General features: G+C 44.7%; 1 protein-coding gene across 3 annotated transcripts in view; it reads right to left on the bottom strand.

Moving 5' to 3' along the window:
• Window positions 1-397: 397 nt before the first annotated feature.
• Window positions 398-21,876, bottom strand: part of ttll11 (tubulin tyrosine ligase-like family, member 11) — a 28,706-nt gene continuing 7,227 nt past the window's right edge. For 2 of the 3 annotated variants that reach the window (XM_080304157.1, XM_026173336.2), the window contains exons 2-10: window positions 16,510-16,609; window positions 15,367-15,500; window positions 12,367-12,657; window positions 11,967-12,251; window positions 11,694-11,789; window positions 11,496-11,608; window positions 5,584-5,829; window positions 4,157-4,263; window positions 398-1,889 (exon numbers count right to left, since the gene is read on the bottom strand). In XM_080304157.1, coding sequence (XP_080160283.1) covers window positions 1,579-1,889; window positions 4,157-4,263; window positions 5,584-5,829; window positions 11,496-11,608; window positions 11,694-11,789; window positions 11,967-12,251; window positions 12,367-12,657; window positions 15,367-15,498 — 1,581 coding nt within the window. In that variant the 5' untranslated portion in view covers window positions 15,499-15,500; window positions 16,510-16,609 and the 3' untranslated portion in view covers window positions 398-1,578. Of the gene's footprint in view, window positions 1,890-4,156; window positions 4,264-4,565; window positions 4,746-5,583; window positions 5,830-11,495; window positions 11,609-11,693; window positions 11,790-11,966; window positions 12,252-12,366; window positions 12,658-15,366; window positions 15,501-16,509; window positions 16,610-21,876 lie in introns of all 3 variants that reach the window. The other variant, XR_013910341.1, reaches the window with a different exon arrangement.

Below are 21,876 nucleotides of genomic sequence, written 5' to 3'. Positions count from 1 at the left end.
TCATGAGCAAGCGCTTCGGAGCACCGCTGGTTATTAGCAGCAGCGACAAAAGAACCGTGATGACTAAAGATGGCGGAGCTGCAGCATCAGCTGGCACTGGCAGCCTCTGCAACAGAAGGTCGGGGAAACATTGGCAGATGGCTGTGCTGCGAAACAGATCTGCCGTCTTAAGGCGAGTAAAAAGCGAGCCGTTTTTAAATTCATCCATCAGCCTCGTTGAAGACGGCGGCGTAAACAACTCAGAGTGCCAACCCCGGTGCCATTATGTGCGACAAATGGTGCCCTTTAATGAGCTCACAGGTGAATTCGCTCATAGGTGCTATAACAATAGCGCACACACGAGTCGTACATTAATATCAGGTCGTTATCACGGCCGCACGAACCCACACATCTCCAGTTCAAAGAGCAAAATGTGTTTATTTCGTTTGATAGTGTTATCAATACATGTCATTCATGTTATGTGCCAGTGTTTAATAACTCATACATCTACTTCACATCATGAATACAGTAAATAAGTTAGCCCTACAGTATGTGTAGCAGAAATCTCTTAAATATTTAGTTCAGTCTGTTTTCCACAAGCTGCCACACTGCACTTCTTTCATTGGTTTAGTAATTTTAGCATAAAAGAAAAAGACAAGCGACCTTCCAGCAGCAGCTGCCATGTTACTCTGGAATTATGAGGCATTCGGCTTTCTAACCAAATCTCATTTAAGAATCTGTGAAACATTTTCGCCATGCAATTATTTCTAGACATCTACGTCCAATGGCAGTTGTGTGGCTACATTGTAAAGAACATAATGGCTGGAGGTCTTGCGGCTGCCTGACTGGAATAGCTGCTTGAACTGAAAGAGGATAAGTGGCCGCGCGGCCCTTTTTCCCTTTGAATACTTATTCACTTAACTCGTCGCTAATGGGCTCGTGGAAGGCGCACAGCTGAGCCGCTCACTGTCAACAGGCTTTCGCCGCTAAGCTAAATGCAAATAAATACAGCGGTGACCACACACGCGCACACACACAAGTTCAAACAGTGAGCGCACAAATGCCCAGTCACGTCCATTTCTGTGCAAAAGTAATATAGCTGAAATATTTGCTGTGCAAATTCAAGAACATAATACACTGAGGATTCTCCCTTTTCCTTATTTTATGTGTGATGTGTGGAGCGTCTAATGTTATCCCTGAAAAGAAAGTTTGTTTTACCATAAGGGTTACCAGACAAATGTGAAAGGGAGGCATATAGCTGCCTTCTAGAATCAGTAAGTCAATTAAAAGCAGCCATTTCCTCCTCCTGACCGGATCGTGTTCTTCATATATGATCCTACCGGGAGGATGGGAGGAAATGCACCGACCTCCTTATATCTTCTTCCATTTCCATTCCAACAACCCCCTGCGGGCATCTTCCTCCTCTGAAGAAAAAGCAATCAGTAAGAGAACAGTGCTCCTGCGAGTCAGCCAGCAGGGCATCGGCTCGTCCTTCTCTGGGGCTGCAGAGGAGGGGTGGACACCTAACTCCTCTGCTCCTGTGGAGAATGCTAAAGGCAGTGTTTGGGGGGGGGGGGTTGGATGACTAGTTCCCTCTCATCAGTTCTCCACATTTGCTCTGAGCGAGCGTGGCTTGAATCTTTGATGCCGGTAGTCCTGGCTGGCCGCCCTTCGGAGGGGAGCCGGAGAGCTGAGCTGAGGGTTGGCGAGGCACGGCGCCTGAGTTTTGACGGTTCGCGGCAGCGCCCTGCTGCAGCTCAGAGAGCGCCTCTCCTCGACGCCCGACTGAGGCCCGAGCTGAGACTCGCACAGCTCCAGCAGTGACACTACCTGCTCCCTCAGTGCCAGGGATTTGAACCTGCGAGCTGCCAAGTAGAAAAAGGCTTCGACGAACGCCTGCAAGCCCATCCCTGTGAAGCAGAAGGCCAGGTTCATTAAGTCAGTAATTTCATACTGCTACTAGGTGATAAACTAGCAATTCTAACACAAAGAAGAGCTTGACATTTCCCTAAAGAACCTTAGCAGCTTTATGAAGATCAAAGCATTTTTTTGTTCAGCAACTATGAAACCGCTGTGAGTTAGATTAGCTTAGCAAAAAGATGGGAATGAACTGAGGAAAGCTAGTCTGGATTTGTCCAAAGGTAACAAAATCTACCTGTCACCACCTCTAAAGGGCCCTAATTACCTTGGCTGTTATGTAAAGACCTGCCAGCGAAGTGGAACACATGGGCAGATGAAGAAGCTTCTAATGATCCAAACTGTTCTGACAAAAAATATCAAGCTGGGTTGTTAACAAGGCGTTTGATTGCACATTAGAACAGAGAGCGGGGCTTTGACCGAGGTCTGTGCTTCTGTTTAAGCCAGATAGAATTATAATTTTACACAACTTTCACTTTTCACTTTTTCAGTCGAGACCTTCGGCCCACAGTTAATGAATGTTGAAATGTTTGCTGTCACAGTCACAGTTCTTTAAAAAAAAATGGTTGACTCATTGTGTAATGTAACAGTCCTACAATGGTCTTATCGTTATGAAGGTTAGAGTATTCAGCGTTTGCTCCAATGACATTTTATAGTCTTACAGGCCTGGAGACTGGTTGCCGACCCCCTAGCAACCACCAATCTCTAGGTAAAAGTGTATTCCCTGACCTGGTGAGTGTTTGCTGGAAGGTTGCTGGGAGGTGTTAGTGTGAGGCTGGTTGAAAAGGCACAAAGGCTTGTAGTTGCTTTGCTCGCTGGCAGGTTGCCATGGTCGCCCTGGGTTTGTGTTAAAGACCCCAATGTGGTCTGCAAAGACTACTACTACTTGCCAAGCGGTAGCAAAGCTATGAAAAGTGGGAAATAAACTTGAAACAGAGATTGTTCGCCTTAAAAGTGAAACCTGCACCTTTTGAAAAGTGTTGACGCAACAAAGGGACAACTTTTACTTTGAAGGCACAGATTCTTCATTTCCAGTTTCTGCTGCACTTCTTTCAAGTTTCACTGCAGCTCAGAGAGAAAATGCTGAGGTTCTGCAGGCAAGTCAGCATCTTCCATGCAAACTATGGGCAACAGAGGCAATCTGCTAGCTACTATAGCACTCCCTTAGAGACCAATTTAACCTGGTGTAAACCCCTAGCAACCACCTGCTAACCAATCATGTAATACACATTTTAGCAACTGGAGGCTGCCAGGGGTCACCAGCCAGTGAGGCCTCACGCCTGAATTACGTTTCTACGGTGAATCTATGGCATAGCCTATGCAAGAGGATGACACCATTGCCACATTTATACTTCCACAGTTTTGTACTTGTAAGGATTTACAGTAAGTGTTGGGACATCTCTACGATCATTAACATTAACAGGGTGAACAAAGTGTATTAACAGTAATGCAATACAACGTCTGAATATCATTCTCTTAGATTTGAACGATATCATCTAAACCTTGAAAGTGGATATTTTACAGTAGTTTGTAGGTTGAGTAGAACAACTTATATATGTAATCATAACACATAAGAAATGTTTGTTGTACCCTTGAAGAGGCTGGCATCATTTTCTAAAGCATAACTCAGTTAAATGATTTAATGAGACGAGAGGAAAGTCCAACCTCCATCTCTGAAGACTCTCACTTGAATTTTAGGTTTTACAGATTTTTCTACTTTCTCTGTTCTCCACCTAGAAATCGAAGAGATCCATAGTGCAAGAAAACATTTAGATGTAATTTTTTTAATTTGTCGCATATCCCAAGTCTAACTGGAATAGATATATTTGTGAATTCTAAGTTTTATCCCAGTTCTTGGTCCATTATAAGTCCTCCAGTGCACCCACACACACACAATAACAGACGCTGACTCCAGCCTTCCTGAATACGTATGAGCTTATTCTAAATTCAGTCCACAATCTCCTCCGTACAGGCCCCTCCATGCTCGTCCATGTGATCTCCATCCATCCGCTCCGCCTCGCAAACATTCCTCGGAAGGTGCAACGTCTGAATAATTCATGTCGGGTAGTCTTCTCCATTGTCACAGTGTGATCTTTGCTCATTTCAATTACAGTGTCAGAGGAAATCTGACAAAGAATGACAAGCAATTATCTCCAAGCACAGTATTTGCGCCGAGTCTCGAGGACACCCGTGCTCTCTGTCCTCCACATATTTTTTCCCTTTGTGATAATTTATTGTGCGTTTGTGAGTATGGCATTACCTGCTTCTCTGGAGTCGGGCGTCGCGCCTGACCAGCGGCGTGTGATGTCTATGTAGAGGATGTCCACTGAAGCCATTGTGAAGTTGCTGCCACTTAGTTTACAAGTCCTGAAAAACATTACAGGAAATCTAAAATAAGCTCCATAATGCAATTCTTAGCTTACAAACACATCGTGTGGTTGCTCTGAAACCTGTAGAAAGCATTCAACATTCATGCTTCCTTTAAATAAATGAAGGGAGATTCAAAGACCACAACCACTGAATGTTAGATTCCAGCCTTGCTCCTTAGATATGGAAAAATATTGATCTCAAATTTATTTATATATATATATTTATATTATGTAAAGCATATCATCGAAATTCCAGATTTGCAGTTTTATGTTGAGAAGCATGAATTGTGCAAGATTTACCCTAAAGCAGTTTTCCACAGCACGGTGAACCCCCTTTGGCATCTTTCCTCCTGCATGACTCGCCTCTCTGGGATTCTCTCTTCATGTCACTTATTAACCTCTTTAGTTGGGAGATGTTCCACCAGGTTCTTTTGTTAGCACCACACAACTCTTCAGTCATTTGTTGCCCACGTTCCAACACTGCTGAATCACTGTATGTGACTTTATTTACATACAGCTTACATGGGCAGTTATGTATAAAGAAACACATGTACTTTTATAACAATAAGCACTGAGTGTGTTAACCTTCAGCAGCTCATTCTCTAGACAATCCTTTCTTTAAAGACAGAACAAATTTTGGGGTCAACTTAACCACAAGGCAGATATGTAATGTAAAAGCGAGGTCAGAGGTCAAATGTAAAAAGGTATTTAGATTGTGATATCAGAATCCCCATATACCCGTATCACTTCCTGTGTATTACCAATGCAAACAGAGGCAGCAGGACTGTAAGCATAGTTTTAAAGATGAAAGAGATTTTTGAAACTTTGCCTTATTTGACCTTAAAGAGGTCAGAAGTCCAAAGAAACATGATATTTAGATTCAACCATCCATCATTCCCTACATGCCTATATGCTGTCAATGCAAACAATGGCAGTGAGAAACAGTTTTAAATAGCTCTATATAGCATTATTATCACTCTGACCTTCAGATCGATCACTCTATTGATTTTGAAGGAGAGGTCAGAGGTTAAATGTCACATATTAATTTAAATCTTTATTCTGTACTTTATATAGCTTGACAATACACACCACGCTTGTAAGAATCATAAGTTATAAGGCCTTGTGTCAATTTTCTACCAATAAATCATTAAGGTGACTTTGAAGACGTTGGTGGATTTAAGACACATTTTAATGGATTGTAAGAGGTGCCCGCTGTACACCCCTACAAAGCTTCATGAGGATCAGAAAGAATGGCACACAATCAAACACCGCCAAAAACATAACCTCCTTGGTGGTAGTAATAAATAATAGTACCTACCTGATGAAGGTCCGAAAGGCAGTGGGGCCAAGGCGCATGTTGCCCTTCACACCAAGGAAGCGTATGAAGAGAGCTGCGATTCGCTCCACTAGCCGCAGGTAGTTGAACTGCTTGGAGTACTTTGGGTAGACCTGCTTCAGACACAGCGAAGGCAAAGTTCCCGTTTCATCTTGGCTCTTCTCTTGTGTTTCTTCTTCCATGGGAATCTCTTCTCCTTGTTCAAACCCACCGGCCCTCTGTTGGGGACTGTTGGTGTAGAGTAACAGGAAAAAAACAAAGAAAAGCAAAACAGCTTTAATTTAAATTAATGAACGGATTCATTTTCAAGCTTGGTGAACATTAAACCAACAAGGTGCAGATACAAGAAAGAGATTCAAAACGAAAAGGTTGATTTCATATTGACGAAAAAGTTGATACTTGTCACTAAATTTGGAAAAGCAAATAAGTTAAATGGTCCAGACAGGATTGGTCGTTTGATAGAAGCAACATGAGACTCATCCTCCACCGGGCTATACACTGTTCTCTATTACTCAGTAAAAACATCAACTCAATTTCAACCTTAGGTGATGGACGAGCTGTGCTTTTAGAAGTTCATTTATGATGCTTTGAATTAAGCAGACCAACATAAAAGCACTCATACCAGTTTACTTAAAGTGACCAAAAGAAGTCTGTGAACCTTTGATTCAGTCCATCGACCTCCTGTTACACAAAAGCTGGATCAGAAAACAGTGTACTGAAGTGCTTCCATGCAAGCAATGCAGTACCACCTTGTTATCAACATACAGACTAAAAACAGCCTGAATAGCCTGCATGTTGCTTTATAACACCGGTAATTAAGCTGCAATTCAATTTTATTTATACAGCGCCAAACCACAACAACAGTCCCCTCGAAGGTCTGTATATTGGAAGGTAAAGACTCTACAGAGAAAACACCAGCAATCAAACCACCCACAATGAACAAGCAGTTGGTGACAGTGGGAAGGAAAAACTCTTAACAGGAAGAAACCTCTGGCAGAAGCAGGCTCAGGGAGGAGCTGCCATCTCATTAGGGGTGAGGGGGGGAGACAGGAAAAAGACACACTGTGGAAAAATGGTCCATTAATGGTCAAAACTTTAAAAGAGCAGAATCCTGAACATGAGTTTTTTCCACTGCTAATGCACGTTCAAGGTGCCCAATATTTTATCAGATGAAAACAAAGCTGCCTTTTTTCAGAAAACAAGTGACACCAAGACTAATCCGTCTACTTTAAAATCTCACATCCTTCTGCTTGTCAGACGAAACAATGAATATATGAATATTAGATAAATGGAAAACTGTGATGGATAATAGTACTATTTTTTTAATTCTCTGTTATAAAGATAATCCTTAGGGAGAGAAAAAAGTCAGCTATGCTTCGTTACCATGCTGCAAATTCAAAATCCGTCATGTCATGTTTTCTCCATTTTACTGTCACTCTGTCCCTTCTACCAGCTATCCCACTGTAATATTCCTGAGGGACAGGATGCCTTTTACAGGGAATTAACGTAAACTGCAAGGATTCTGCGTTTCTGTCCTTGGGAGCTTTTTTGGGTGTGTACACACTGTGCTTGACTGACAACCTCCCTCCTCTCACCTGGCAGGTCAGAACAAATTATACCTTCATCATTCCTTTTTGGAACATGAAATGCTGCGACCTTAAAACACCCCTATAAAAGAAACTTAACTAAAAGCCAGAATAAGTAAAGAACACCTGTGCGAGTTTGCAGCAGGGGCTAAAAGCACAACTGCAATCGTGCACATGTGCATCAAGAAACGCATACAACAAAAGGCAACACTCAAGGGGATAAGAACACCGCCGACTTTTTATGAGGCCGCTTCGTTCTCCATGAATTAGTAAGCAGTGTGAATGGCACTGAGCGAGCGCTGCTGAATGTTTAATAGAATCAATCATCCCTCGAAGCCAGGACGCCACCCACATCTATTTAGACAGGACAGGCTCTGCTAAAAACGGACACGTCTTCAACAGAAGCTGACAAGCAGACAGACAGTGAGGCGAATGTCTACAAACATTCCTGCAGAGGGAGAGAAAAGCTGATGGGTGGTGAAGGAGAAAAGGTGAAGAATGGGAGGTTTTTAAAAAAAGACACACAGAAGGCAAAGCGTATGTACCCAATTTGTTGTCATTAACTGACAATGGGAACCTTTTTTATCTTGATGTGTGTGTGTGTGTGTGTGTGTGTGTGTGTGTGTGTGTGTGTGTGTGTCCGAGGTGTTCCCAGTAGGAAAGCTGGAGAAAAAGCCTAAACTTTAAACACAATTCACTTCCCTCATCTTTCTTTCCTTTTATGCAGATGATGCTTTTCTAATAATGTGCCTCGCCCGCTATTTTAGGTATGGCCACAGATCTCACTTTTTTTTTGTTCTCGCTGCACTCACCTTTCATAATGGCTCATAAATCACTCTCAGAGACATCATACATAGGATTAATGAGCTGGGGGAGAGAAGTGCATGTCTGAGAGTCACTGATAGCATCACCCAGTTCTTCTTAGAATTCCTCATTTATCTCCTCGCCCTTCTCTCCAAAATGCCATTTACCCCCCCTCCTCCCTCCACCGCCAACTATTCTGCCATTTCATATTTGCTTTATCTCTCTTCTATAAGCCTGCCTCAATCATTTAAACAGCAACACAGCTTTTGGGGTATTTTTTTAACTCAGCTGCTGCTCTTTAGCGCGTGTGCCTGGTCAGCTCCCCCCGTCATTTCACTTCATTTTAAACCAGTAAAATTCATACTTGGCTGAATTCAGTCTGAACTCTGTGTTCTGACTGACTGGATCTCATCCATCCCACTGCAGACCAGCTGTCAGCAAACACAATGCACGTATTTTCTTATTGGCAGACCATCTGTGCAGTAAACAGATTACTTAACCTGCCATAACAATGTTTGTGCTCCAGAAAGACTGCTTGTTAATAAATCTCAAATTCTGCAGAATTTTAGAAAAAGAGAAAGAGAGCGAGTTCCCTCTGCTAAAACACCAAATCTGTATGAAGCAGAAAGGATTTCTCTAACAAACCTATAATCCACTAGATCCCTGAGATTTTTAATTTTGAGTAACTGTGACTTCAAAAACTACAAAATACCAGCCAAACCATGATTAATTCCTAGTTCTTAATGTCCATAAGTATATTACTCCTAATGCCGCTTTAGACTTTTTATCCAGCATCATAAATAACAGTTTAACTGGGTTCTGGCAAAAGCACTGGAATAAGTATTATCGGATACTGGAGCACCTGCATAGTCAGTGTACAGTCATAGATCAGATTTGACCCGTTCAATGCATTTTACTTTAGCAGGACTTTCTCCTGTTACACTGACTAACTGTTTAGTTCCACATCTGTCCACTCGAGTAGCTCGAGACACCAACCGTCTGCCACCTACAATCCACATCTTGCGTCAGTTGATCTCAATAGGTCACATGATAGGGTGAGACAAGGTCACAGCAGTTTCAACCGAAACCTCTGCAGATAATGACCCACACCCTTTGTCACAGCTTGGTTCATGATCAATAGTGAATCAACGTCTGCCTTAAGGGACAACTTCCACTAGGGTTTAAATACGTGGGACTTTCCACCATTTGGTCTTAGAAGCGTCTCGGATGAGAGCTGAAACATCTTCAAGAAATGTAAAGAAGTTCAGTCGCTTTTCTTTCCAAGCTTCTTAGACTACCATGACCTGGATGACTGAGAACCTACACAGACATACTGCCATTTAATGTGTTTGTTTAGTTTGTTTAAATCACAGCAATCGCACTGTGTGGAGCTGAATGATTAAAGAGTTCCGTTTTTGCAGCTGTGTTGTTGGCTGATGATTACATTTTTCGGCGCTGAGCCAATCTAACGGCTAATTTAATAAACATTAGCAATGGCTAGTTGGGACATGCTTACCATTACTCTCTTCAACCACAAGACTTTGTCACCATTTGCACAGCTGACAGAACAATTCCCTGTAATCACAACGTAACTTAAAGATACTCTGAATCTTCTTGCTTCCTTTTAATTATGCACCATGGTTGGATAACTGCTGTTAAAATAATCACGTGCTTAAATAAAATATCAGGATCATTTTATTACGTTTTCTTTGGTGCTGATTTGAGATATCTTTTCTGAGATGTACTTAATAATTTACTTACAACTTTGTTACTGGTACCCAGCTGCATGCACATACTATTATGTGAAGTTCTAAGGGTTCTGAGCCAATATAAAACAAGCAATAATGTGCAAAAGTCTTGACCCACCCCTCTCTTTTCTTTGCTAGGAAAATGGGAAGTATGTGCAGCACTTTACTGAAGTGGAAATACAGCATATAAGGCAAAAACAGCACAATTCTAACAATATTAATCAATATTTGGTATGACCACCTTTACTCTTGAGCACAGGCACATACGCGTCTCTTAGGCAAATTTTCTTCTCTTTTCTTTTAGTCTTCAGGAATATCCCACACTGCTACAATAGTGCTCCATTTCATTATTTTTGTATCCAGGTATGCTTTTACTGCACTCACAGTATATTTGGGATCATTGCTGCACTAAGGGATGAAGTGGATTCATAACTCCATTAGATCTGTTGCCACTGATTTTCAGTCCAGTTCTCATCTAATTTGGCGTAACCTCAGCCAAGGACATGACTTTCAGATACTGCTCATCTTCTGCAGATAGTCTTTTATTCCCCCAACTTCTTTTGTCCTTCACTTTTCCAGTTTCCTCAAATTCTTTAAGGACACACTGAACACCATGCTGAGATATGCCACATTATTAGCTGATAGCTCTTTGGAAATCACCTTGTTGGTGCTTTTTATACTTAAATGTTTCATAAATTAGTGTTCAGTGACCTAACAAAAAAAAAGAGAGTAAAAAAAGCATTCCTTCGGAGCTGGTCAGGTACAAAGACTCGACTGAAAATGAGTGATGAAGCAGCCAAAGTCCAAAGAAAAACTTTGCAAGATCTTCAAAAAGCCTGGAGAACTATTGCTCAAGAGTACTCTAAAAATAACATAGTCTGGATCCTTGGAAGCACAATATGAAGACACGAGGGTTGACTGAGACTTTTGCACAGTATTGTGTAAGGGACTTTAGATTAAATGATCAGGGGTCTTTGGCTTTTCAATATATAATAATGTGTATGGTAGTGTATTAGCTCAATGAATGAGTTAAGAACACAGATGCACAAAAATAGAGCAATGCATGGGAATCTAAGATTAAATTTAAAATAGGCAAATCACATTAACATGTTAGTGGTCATGACTTTAGTAGTTATGTGGGCAATGTGCCTAACCAGATCTTTTTAACGTGCACAACAAAGCAGAATTTCCGATAAAGAAAATAATCTGAGGAGGAGAGTAAAGAAAAAAAGGTGATGGAAGGATGGGCAAAGTGAGAAAAAACGGAAGAAATTGAGATGGTGGCCGAACAGAAGCTGTAAATCCTATTGTCATAAAAGAAAAACAGACTGAGGGTGAGAAAACAAAAAAAAAATAAAAACCTAATGTAGGAGGAGATTTATTGTCAGGCACCACACAGGGCCAGTCAGCCAGAGAGAGATTGAGCCACCAGACTTGTACAGTAATGTGTGAATTTCCACCACGGCTCAGCTGAATTTAATTTTTCCATTTAACAAGCTTAGGGAGAGCTGTTGAGCAGTGCAGAGCAGGACTCCGAGGAGGGATGGGAAGAGTGAGATATCATGTCCTTAAAAAGTGAACATGCAGACAAGAATGCAAGGACTTCAGGCTTTGCATGCGTCTGTATGTGTGTGTGTGTGTGTGTGTGTGTGTGTGTGTGTGTGTGTGTGTGTGTCCGAGGTGTTCCCAGTAGGAAAGCTGGAGAAAAAGCCTCAACTTTAAACACAATTAACTTCAGGCAAGTCTATATATTTACACTGTGGGTTTCTTGTGGCCTGGATCCATTAGACGCAGAGTGTCCCTGATCACGCCCACTTTGACCTCTTCATCCACCGGACTGGGAACATATTCAAAAACTCCGGGTGCCACCTAAAAAATGCAAGTACTGCTTACAGCAAAAAGAAATAAGAGGCTTTAAAATATGATGATGTTGCTGCTGACATTTCACTCTTACCTCCTGCTCATGCTCGATTCTCATACTAGGGTTGGAGTTGACTTCTAACAGTACGGGCTTTAGGTTCTTCATGAGCAAGATGTCAAAGCCTAATATCTGAAACACACCCACAGAATGTCAGCAACATACTTTCTATACCGTATATATTTAAAATTCTCAAATATATACAAATAATGAGGATTGATGAAAAGGTCATTAAGGCTTAAGAAAATATCTACGTGTGATCAATATAAAGTGGATCTTATCTGATTATTTTATTTATTGTATAATTACTTGGAAGCACGTGGGTCCTGGTTTGCCGGGTGGTATGTCAGCCTGGTAGTAGACTCTAAGTTCAGGCACCACGGCGATGACAGTCTTGATGACAAGGGCGATGATGTCCGACCACACCCTCTTGATGTCGACACCTTTAGCTGCTAATCTGTACAGCACGCTGGAGAGAGTGCGCTTGCTGCCGGTGCTCTGGCTGTCTGAGTGCACGAAGTTGCCGCTGTGGACGTTGAGCGAGTAGTTTGTCAGGTGCATGAAGACGTGGCTAAGATTCTTCTGACTTGGCTCCTTCACAGAAACACACAAAAAGACGAAACAAAGAAAAACAAAAAGAAAAGAACAAAATTTGTTACCTTTAAGGTCACGGCTTCACAGCACAGTTTGCTGACACCATCGTGGCTACCTGATACAGCTCGGTGCAAAAACGTGTCAGTCCCTCTTTGGCAATGTAGATCTCCAACGGCTCCAAGGACTTTATAAGAACGTAGAGCCGGATATCGAACTTAAGTTTGTCAATAAGTAACGGCTTTTGGATGTACTCCTGGACTACGCCCTGTTTGGCCTGCGAACCCGTCATGAGCTTGAGGTCACTAGGGTCACGGATGAGGTAGATACCGTCCCCCTGAGAGCCCCCATCTGGTTTGACAATGAAAGTGGGATTCACTGTAGCATCCTTCTCTTTCACCATGTGAATCTGCAGCAGAGGGAAAAGGTACACCAGTGAGTGTGAGTCAAGGAAGTTTAAACATGTTTCTATTGTTGATGTTGTATCAAAACAGCCTGTTGAAAGACCACACGAACTGGGAACGTAACAACTTGTTATGAAACACATAGAACCTGTAGAAAATGGTTATTGTTCACCGTCTCAGCAGCAGTAGCAACAGATAGGTGGAGAAAAGTTGTAAATTATTCAGGTGTTTCTTTTTGTGAAATATACACTGCTCACAAATTTTAGAAAAAATATTTGTCTTTTCTATACTGATATGGACTGGTTAATGAGTCGGGAATGAAAGGATTGCACATTGTTTCTTCATCCTCTAAGAACTGCCTACATAATCTCACCACACTGCCGTGCACCAGCAGGAACCCGGGATCCAGTGCACCAACCTTACAATGGGCCAAAAGATTTCATTCCTGTCCCTGGTAGAGGTCTGTGAGTTCCACCATGGATATGCCTCCCCAGACCATCACTGTCCCACCACCAAACATGCTGTTACAGGCAGCATCACGTTCTCTATCGCTTCAACAGACCCTTTCGCGTCTGTCAGATGGGCTCAGGGGGAACCTACACTCATCTGTGAAAAGTACAGGGCACCAGTGTTGGACCTGCCAATTCTGGTACTCTATGCAAATACCAATCGGGCTCCATGATGTTGGGCTATGGCACTATAGGACATCGGGCCCTCAGGCCACCTTCATGAAGTCTGTTTCTGATTGACTGTTCAAAGACATTCACACCAATGGTCTGCTGGAGGTCATTTGTTCTTCCTGGCATAAAGGAGCAGATACCCGTCCTGCTCATGGGTTAAGGACCTTCTACGACCATGTCCAGCTTCCTGGAAACCCTTGAGGCAATGGTACGTATTGCTAGGATGTGCCATCCTCTGTGGGGTTCATGTTACCAGTAGTGATACTGGCCCTGGCCAAATGCAAAATTCATGGAAAAAACATAAAACACAGTCAGAAAAGATGAAGAGGGGGAAAATATCAGTGGCCTCCACTGTCTCATTGTTGCCCCTCTAGTGCATCTGTTGTTAATTTCATTAGCACCAAAGCAGCTCAAACTGATTAATAACCCCCCTCTGCTACTTAAATGACCAGATCAATACTCCACAAGTTTAACTGACCTGATGCTATACTCTGATTAAACAGTGTTCCCTTAATTTTCTATAAGCAGTGCAGTTAAATAAATTCATTATCTTAACTTGCAGCTGCACAGGAAGTAGCAATCAAAGATTTGGTTAATCTGAGGTTTACAAACAACTCACATTTCACTCGCTGGGCCCACGTCCTCATTTTAGGTTTGACACCGTTTTAGTAGATAAAGGTGGATGGCTTAAACATGAATTGAGCTGTGGTTTGGGGAAGGCCTCGAAGGGGACTGGCGGCGGCAGTCCCCTTCGAGATCCCCGTGTACCAAATAGAAGTGAAGAAGTGGAAGAAGTGAAAAGGGGAGGGAAGGTGGGGCATGTAAACAAGAACGAACACCTTGTAGAACTGGGGGATCATATATAGATAAAAACCGGAAGGAACGTGTTTGGAGGCGTGGTCCCACTCGTGAAATTCAGATACTTTATCTCCATTTACCTGCATTACCGATCCTTTCACCTCCACCTAAAAGATGAATATTCAGTCTTTCAGTGAATTATTATTTGTCTTCACTATACATTTGTCTTCAGCCTGATTTGTTTTATAATACTGAGTCATGGCCTAAAGGTTTTACAATAAGATAAAAAGCAATATTCTGGTGCCCTCTGCTGGACATAACATACAGTTGCAATCAAATCTCAATTAGAAGAACTGACCACGTATTCATCTGAATACATCATCAATCTATTTTAATATTTTGGAAGAAAATACAACTTTTTTGTAATTAGATATTCCTGTAAATCTTAATATTGCATAAACAGTACATGCAGATAATAAAACACACATTTTTATTTACAAAACCAATAAAAATATGAGTAGACTACATAAGATCAGCATCTGTGTTCATCATTTGGACTAACTTGGAGAACTTGAAAGAAACACTGAGTCATCCATGAGTGAACCAATCATCTATATTTGTATTTTAAAGCCATTCCCAAAAGGTAAATAAGACTCATTTCAATAAATTTATTGAGGTCATTGCTGCTGTGTTTGGACTCACTTTGTAGGACACCTGGTGCACTAAAATTAATACAGCTACTGCTACACTTATCACTGGTATGCTTCTACAAGGCCTGCTGTGGTCTGCCTTTGCAGCTGACTCAACCTACCCATTTAACAATTTGACTTGCTCTCATTTTGACCAACATCTAGTTTTGGTTTATGGTAATAACAGCTCATCTGTCTCTTTTAGCTTTATTATTAACACAAGCAAACTAAATTGCCCCCTTGCTTCTTATTTCAAACAAGACACTATTATTGCTGCTTCCCCACATGAGAAGAGGTTTCTGGACTCAATTTACCAGATTAAAGTATAAACATTATATCTTGGAAGAACTCCAATTTCCATTTCTCACCTTTTGTCATCATATTCACATGACTTTAGCTCACTGAAATAAGCTAGCCACACATAGCTTTCATGTTTCCCCATCAATAGTTACACAGAAAAACAGTTAAAGACGCTTAACAAGGGTTTTCATATCCAGTGTCATCATTTTTATTTGTGTCAATTTTCTTTAATTTATTTTGAACGTACCTGTGTGGTAAACTGTTGGTACTCCTCAGGCAGGATCCAGGAACGGGGATAGAAGTCGTATTCTTCTGGGAACAACTCCTGCATAGTCCGAACTGCTCTGCTGAGGTTGATCTTTCGCAGCATTTCGATCATTCCTGCACGGACAGTTTTACATAAGAAACTGAATACACGATTGGCACGATTTACACTCACTGGTCACTTTGTTAGGTGCACCTCCTCAACTGCTCATTAACACCAATATCTAACTAGCCAATCGCATGGGAGCAAATCAGTGCATTCAGTCATATAGACAGCCAGGTAAAGAAAGGTGATTTTAATCATTTTCCAACACAGTTTTGAGCTGATCGGAAGGCAATGAACTCAAATCACTAGTTACAACCAAGGTATGCAGAAGAACATCCCTGTACGCACTAAATGCAGCAGAAGACCACAACATGTGGCATTTGTGTAAGCTAAGAACACGAAACTGAAGCTAAAATTGCGTTCAACAAAATTGGACAACAGTAGGTTGAAAAAACGTCGCCTGGTCTGATGAGTCAAAGACATCCACCCCAGTGACCTGCTGGAGGTCAGAATTTGGTGTAAACACCATGAAAACACGTATCAATCCTGGTTCATATCAAGTTCAAGCTGTTGCTGGTGGTGTAATGGTGTGGGGAATATTTTCTTAGCACTCTTTGGGCACCACAGCCTACCTGAGTATTCTCGCTGACCATGTCCAGCCTGTTATTACCACCATTTACCCACCTTCTGGTGCCTGCTTCCAGCAGGATAAAGCTTCATGTCATAAACCTCAAATATCCTCAAACTGGTTTCTTGAACGAGAAAATGAGTTCAGTGTACTCAAACAGCAATGTGGACCAATCTCTCTGAGGAGTATTTCCAGCACGTTGTTGACAGTGAGTGTAAACTGTTCAGTAAATGTAGCCAGTTTCACAATAAGCAGAATGATTGCAGAGAAGGACTATTAACCATTTTAACAACCCTTGTTGGCTCAGAATAAAGTGCCTGGGGTAATGTAGGACAACCTTATAACCTGGTTATGATAACAGAATCCTGAATCCATACTGCAATAAATAATATGCGATTTGCTGCAGGTGGTAGCAAGATAAGAAGAGGTGAGAGGAAGAATCTGTGAAATACCTGGGAACTTGTTGACCTGCCCTGAGACGATATTTTCATTGTCATGAAAGGAAACGCCGTGCCAGTAGATATCACAGGCTGTTCGCCTTCCTAAAGGAAACTGAGGGGGGGGGGAAAGCAAGAAAGAACAGTGAAAGGGAGACATAGCAGAGGGCTGAAAACATACAGAATGATGAGAACAGTTCATTAAGGAACTCGTGTTTGCAAACAAGAACAAAGGCTAATCTACTCAGGACATTAGGAAGGTGTTTTGTCCTCGCAGTGAACCGAGAAAACAGGGCTAATCTTGCCCAAAGATGGCAGGTAAGTGCGTGTTATGTTGTGAAGAGCTGGGAAAGAGGAGGAGAAGTGATACTATAAAGAGGATTTACACAGCGAGGAAATCCTGCTGGCACAGGGTAAAGGACAGTTTAGTCCTTTACACCTCATCTGCTCACTCTCACGCACACACTCCAAACCACACAGAAGCCACCCAGCAGAGGTGTGGGGAATCCATCCAGATATTAATAATAGTAGATAGTAGCAGTATTAGTACACACCAGTGCTGGTATTGGTATTGGATTGACGCTAACATGATAGATTGATACTTTGTTTGTATCCTCAGTATGTAGCCCACTGAATTGTGTTACATAAATAGTTTTTTTGGAAATGAAAAAATACACCTCAAACATGCACTATGAAAAATGTCTAAAACCTTTTGTATTGACTTGACAAAAGCCAACTTTATAAGTTAAAAGTATCGGTATTGACAGTGGTATCAGCAATACTGGCCATGTATTTATTTTTATATAAAATCTGCAGTATCGCACAGCACTACCTAAAAAAGCTACATAAAAGCAATATAAACAAACAATCAGTCTGAGAATGAATTATGTGCACAATCTTTAGTTTTTCAGCCCTTAAACTCTCAGCTTTTTATACTTGTGATACAACTTTAGTTAATAGGAGAGTTATTCTCTCACCACTATTAAATGTGAATTAAAAAAATAAAGCTGTACAAAAACTGTAGATAAACTTAAAATCTTAGAATTATCCAAAAGTCATCTGCCATATTATCCATGTAGACAACAGCACGACTCAACACTGAATTTGCTCTCCACTGTCTGCGTCCTACATTCAGGAACGCTCAAATAAATAGTTTATTGTAAAGATTCCTCACAGCTGTTAAATCAAACACACATTTTAGAGCTGGCAAGTTCAAAGTATTGTAACGATGGTTAAGTGTTATTGTACATGTTGGTTATCTTTGCACACTGTTGTTGTTCCTTTAAGATTCATGTTTGGTTGTGCTGCAGGAAGTAGGGAGGGTGGTGTGGAGGAAGGGGTGGGGGGACCTGGGTTCTGTGTTGTGTGGGTGCCAGGCTGAAGAGAGGTGTAGCACGAGGGCGCTCTCCCCTGAGTTAGCAACCCGCTTGCTTATGTGCCGAATAAACGGACAAACTGAGACCCAACCGTCTGGTTCTTGTGAACGTTACATTGGTGTCAGAAGTGAAGAAAGAAAAAAGAACCCCAGAACGCCCGACACCCTGTTGCTGGCGACGCTTGCCGTTACGAGACGAGGATGTTGCCGGGCAGGATTAAGAAGGAGACGGAGGAGAGGGAGGTTCGTCCGCGCTCGCCCGCCCATGGAGTGAGGGAAACGGCGCTGCGGCTGTCTGCCGAGGCTGGATTTTCTCCAGGTTTGACTAGGCTCGGGAACTGTTCGCACAGCGGCCGCGATTCCGGCGGGAAGGAGTCGACCTCGCTTGGCGCGCCGTCACGTGATGTAAACAAACATGGCGGCGCCCAGCAAGCTGCAGCGCATATAAAAACGCCTAAGTTCAGCGGCAAGACGCCATGGGAAGTGTTTATCGCACAGTTCGAGCTGTTAGCTGTTGCAGCTGGCTGGTCTGAGGAACATAAAGCTCTCCAGTTGGCTTTGTGCCTGTGTGAGGATGCAGCTGCATGCCTGCTGCTGCTAACCGAGGAGCAGAGGGGAGATTATAATGCTCTGGTCGGAGCACTTCAGAGGCGCTTCGGGCAGTATAACCAACCAGTGCTGCTGAGGTCGGAGTTCCACAACAGACGCAGATTGCCAGGTGAGCCCCTCCGCATTTTGGCCCATGAAGTCGAGTGCCTTTGCCGGAGGGCGTATGACAGCATGCCACCATCAGTGCAGGCGGAGTTAGCTCGGGACCAGTTCCTGCAGGCCCTGAGCCCTAAAGAGCTCCGTATGCAAACTCAGCTTGCTCGGCCGGCCACACTCAGTGCAGCCCTGGAGCTAGCGTTGGAGAGGGAGATGCTTGCGGGATCCTCTGGGGGCGCTGATGACGCACACGTGGTGAGGGCTGTGTCAGCACCTGTGGAACAGACGGAGACGCCAGCGGGCCTGTGCAGTTTGGTGCAGGCGGCTTTGCTGCAGTCGCCTTCCCCTCGGGCTGGCCCACACCGCCGACCGCAGAGCTGCTGGGGATGTGGACAAGTCGGACACCTCATCAGGCAGTGCCCCAAGCTTGCAGCGGTTCAGGGAAACGCCCATGGGCCCGTGTAGGCGGGAGTACACGGGCCTGGGAGAACGACATCCCCACTCCACCGCCACCCCCACCTGGTGCGGCCATCGCTGTGGGCTGGACCCAGGTTGGCGGCTTTTGCCATGTTCCAGTGACGATTGCGGGGGTGTCCTGTACGGCCCTGCTGGACACGGGGTCCAATGCAACGCTGGTCCGACCCGATGTTGTCCCACCCGGAGCTGCTGTGCAACCGACTAATGTGCAACTTAAGACTGTGACCGGTGATCTGGCCCCAATGAGAGGGAGGGGAGTGTTCCAGTTCAAGGTGGGGGACCTCGGTGTGTCTTATGCTGCCTGGGTGGCTGACGTGCAGGACGCCTGCATCCTTGGGCTGGATTTTTTACGAGCCATTGGTGGTGTACTGGACTTAGGCAAAGGCTTCCTCGCACTCCCTGATGGGAAGAAGGTGCCGCTTATTCCCCCCCCGGTCTGCACAGCATCTGCCACGGCGTCCACCTCCACCGCAGAGACCCCTGCAGACCCGCCAGCAGAACAGCGAGCGGAGGAGGAGGAGAGGCTCTCAGCAGTGAGGAGTATCTGGTCAAAGAACTGTGAGGGGCTGACTCCACAGCAGCAAGAGAGTCTATGGCAGGTACTAAAAGAGTTTAGTGACATTTTTGCCCTGAAAGAAAGTGATGTTGGCTTGACACACTTGGTAGAGCACGTCATTGAGACCGGGGATGCCCAGCCTATTAAAGTGCGCCCCCGCCGCCTGCCCCTGGCTCATCAGGAGGCTGCAGACAGAGAGTTGTGTGAAATGATAAAGGCGGGCATCATAGAGCCATCTGATAGCCCGTGGGCCTCCGCGGTGGTGATGGTGCCTAAGAAAAAAAGTCCTAGGATGCGTTTCTGTGTGGACTACAGACCACTCAACAAAGTGACGAAGAAGGACTCTTACCCCCTTCCCAGGATTGATGAGTCTCTCGACTTAGTAGCCGGGTCCTCCTGGTTCTCCACCCTGGACCTGCGGAGTGGCTACTGGCAGGTGCCACTGTCCCCGGAATCCAGACCGAAGACAGCCTTCTGCACTAACAGGGGACTATGGCAGTTCAAAGTCCTGAGCTTTGGTCTTTGCAACGCTCCTGCGACCTTCGAGAGGCTTATGGACAGTGTGCTGGCTGGCGTCCCACGGCAACGGTGTCTGGTTTACCTGGATGATCTTCTAGTGCACGGGAGCTCCTTTGATGCTGCCCTGGATGCCCTGAGACAAGTGTTGGAGAGGGTGGCGGCTGCAGGCCTGAAGCTGCATCCCGACAAGTGCCACTTCATGAGGAGGGAGGTGGAGTTTCTGGGCCACAAGCTGGGTCGTGAGGGCATCAGCACTTTGGAGGAAAAAATTCACACCATTACCGAGTGGCCCACACCAGCAGACCAGAAACAGCTCAAAAGCTTCCTAGGACTGGCGTCTTATTACAGGAGGTTTGTGAAGGGCTTTTCCTCCATAGCCGCACCACTCTTCCACCTGCTGCAGAAGGACCGTGACTTCATCTGGACCCAGGACTGTCAGCAGGCGTTCAACACCCTCCGCAAATCGCTGACAGAGTCCCCAGTCCTCGCCCCCCCTGACCCCACCCTGCCTTTTGTCCTGGACACTGACGCAAGTAATGTGGGGCTGGGAGCTGTGTTGTCGCAGGTTGGGCCGGAAGGTGAGAAGGTGGTGGCGTACTTCAGTCGGGTCCTGAACAGGAGTGAGCGGCGCTACTGTGTCACACGACGAGAGCTGCTGGCTGTGGTGGCAGGGGTGAGACACTTTAAGTACTACCTGTGCGGCACAGCATTTGTTATCAGAACTGATCATGCTGCCCTTCAGTGGCTGATGTCCTTCAGGGAGCCAGAGGGACAGGTGGCTCGCTGGCTGGAGGAGCTCCAAGCCTTCAATTTCACTGTGGAGCACAGAGCAGGGACGCACCATTCTAACGCAGACGCCCTCTCTCGCCGCCCATGTGCTGCAGCTGGCTGCCGTTACTGTGAGAAGCGAGAGGAAATAGAGCGGGAACTCACGACAATAGACGGAGCAGCACAGCTCGCCTGCAGGGCTCTTCTGGTGGTGGATGCAGCGGAGTGGAGGGCACAGACCTGCTGCCGGTCCTGCAGTGGCTGGAGAAGGGGGAGCAACCCCTTTGGGATGAGGTCACTGGGTTTTCCATCTGTACCAGGGGGCTATGGGCCAAGTTTGCAGCTCTCAGGCTGAAGGAGGGGGTGTTGGAGCGTGCCTGGAAGGATCCTGCCACGGGGGAGGAGAGGTGGCAGGTTGTGGTGCCAAGGTCGCTGAGGTCAGCGGTGCTGGAAGCCTGCCATGGGAGCACTGGCTCCGGCCACTTTGGGGTCTCTAAGACTCTCCGCCGCCTCCGCCAGGGCTATTACTGGGGTCAACAGCGGAGGGATGTGGAGGACTTTTGCCGCAGCTGTGATGCATGTTCCTCACACAAAGGGCCACAGGACCAGTCCCGGGCTCAGCTTCAGCAGCAACCAGCAGGGGCTCCAATGGAGCGAGTAGCTGTGGACGTCATGGGCCCATTTCCTCGCACAGACAGAGGAAACCGCTATGTTCTTGTGGCCATGGACTATTTTACCAAGTGGCCGGAAGCATACGCCATCCCAGATCAGGAGGCTGAGACTGTCGCTGATGTATTAGTGGAGGGGATGTTCAGCCGCTTTGGAACAGCAGAGACCCTCCACAGTGACCAGGGGCGTAACTTTGAGTCCAAGGTATTTGCTGCCATGTGTGAACGCCTTGGGATTAAGAAGACCCGCACCACCCCACTTCACCCCCAAAGCGATGGACTGGTGGAAAGGTTTAACAGGACGCTGGCCCAGC

Source organism: Astatotilapia calliptera, chromosome 7 (genome assembly GCF_964374335.1).
Source record: "Astatotilapia calliptera chromosome 7, fAstCal68.1, whole genome shotgun sequence".
In the NCBI taxonomy this organism is placed as follows: domain Eukaryota; kingdom Metazoa; phylum Chordata; class Actinopteri; order Cichliformes; family Cichlidae; genus Astatotilapia; species Astatotilapia calliptera.
The sequence above is the reverse complement of the archived record's forward strand: the minus strand, read 5'-3'. Positions and strand labels throughout refer to the sequence as shown.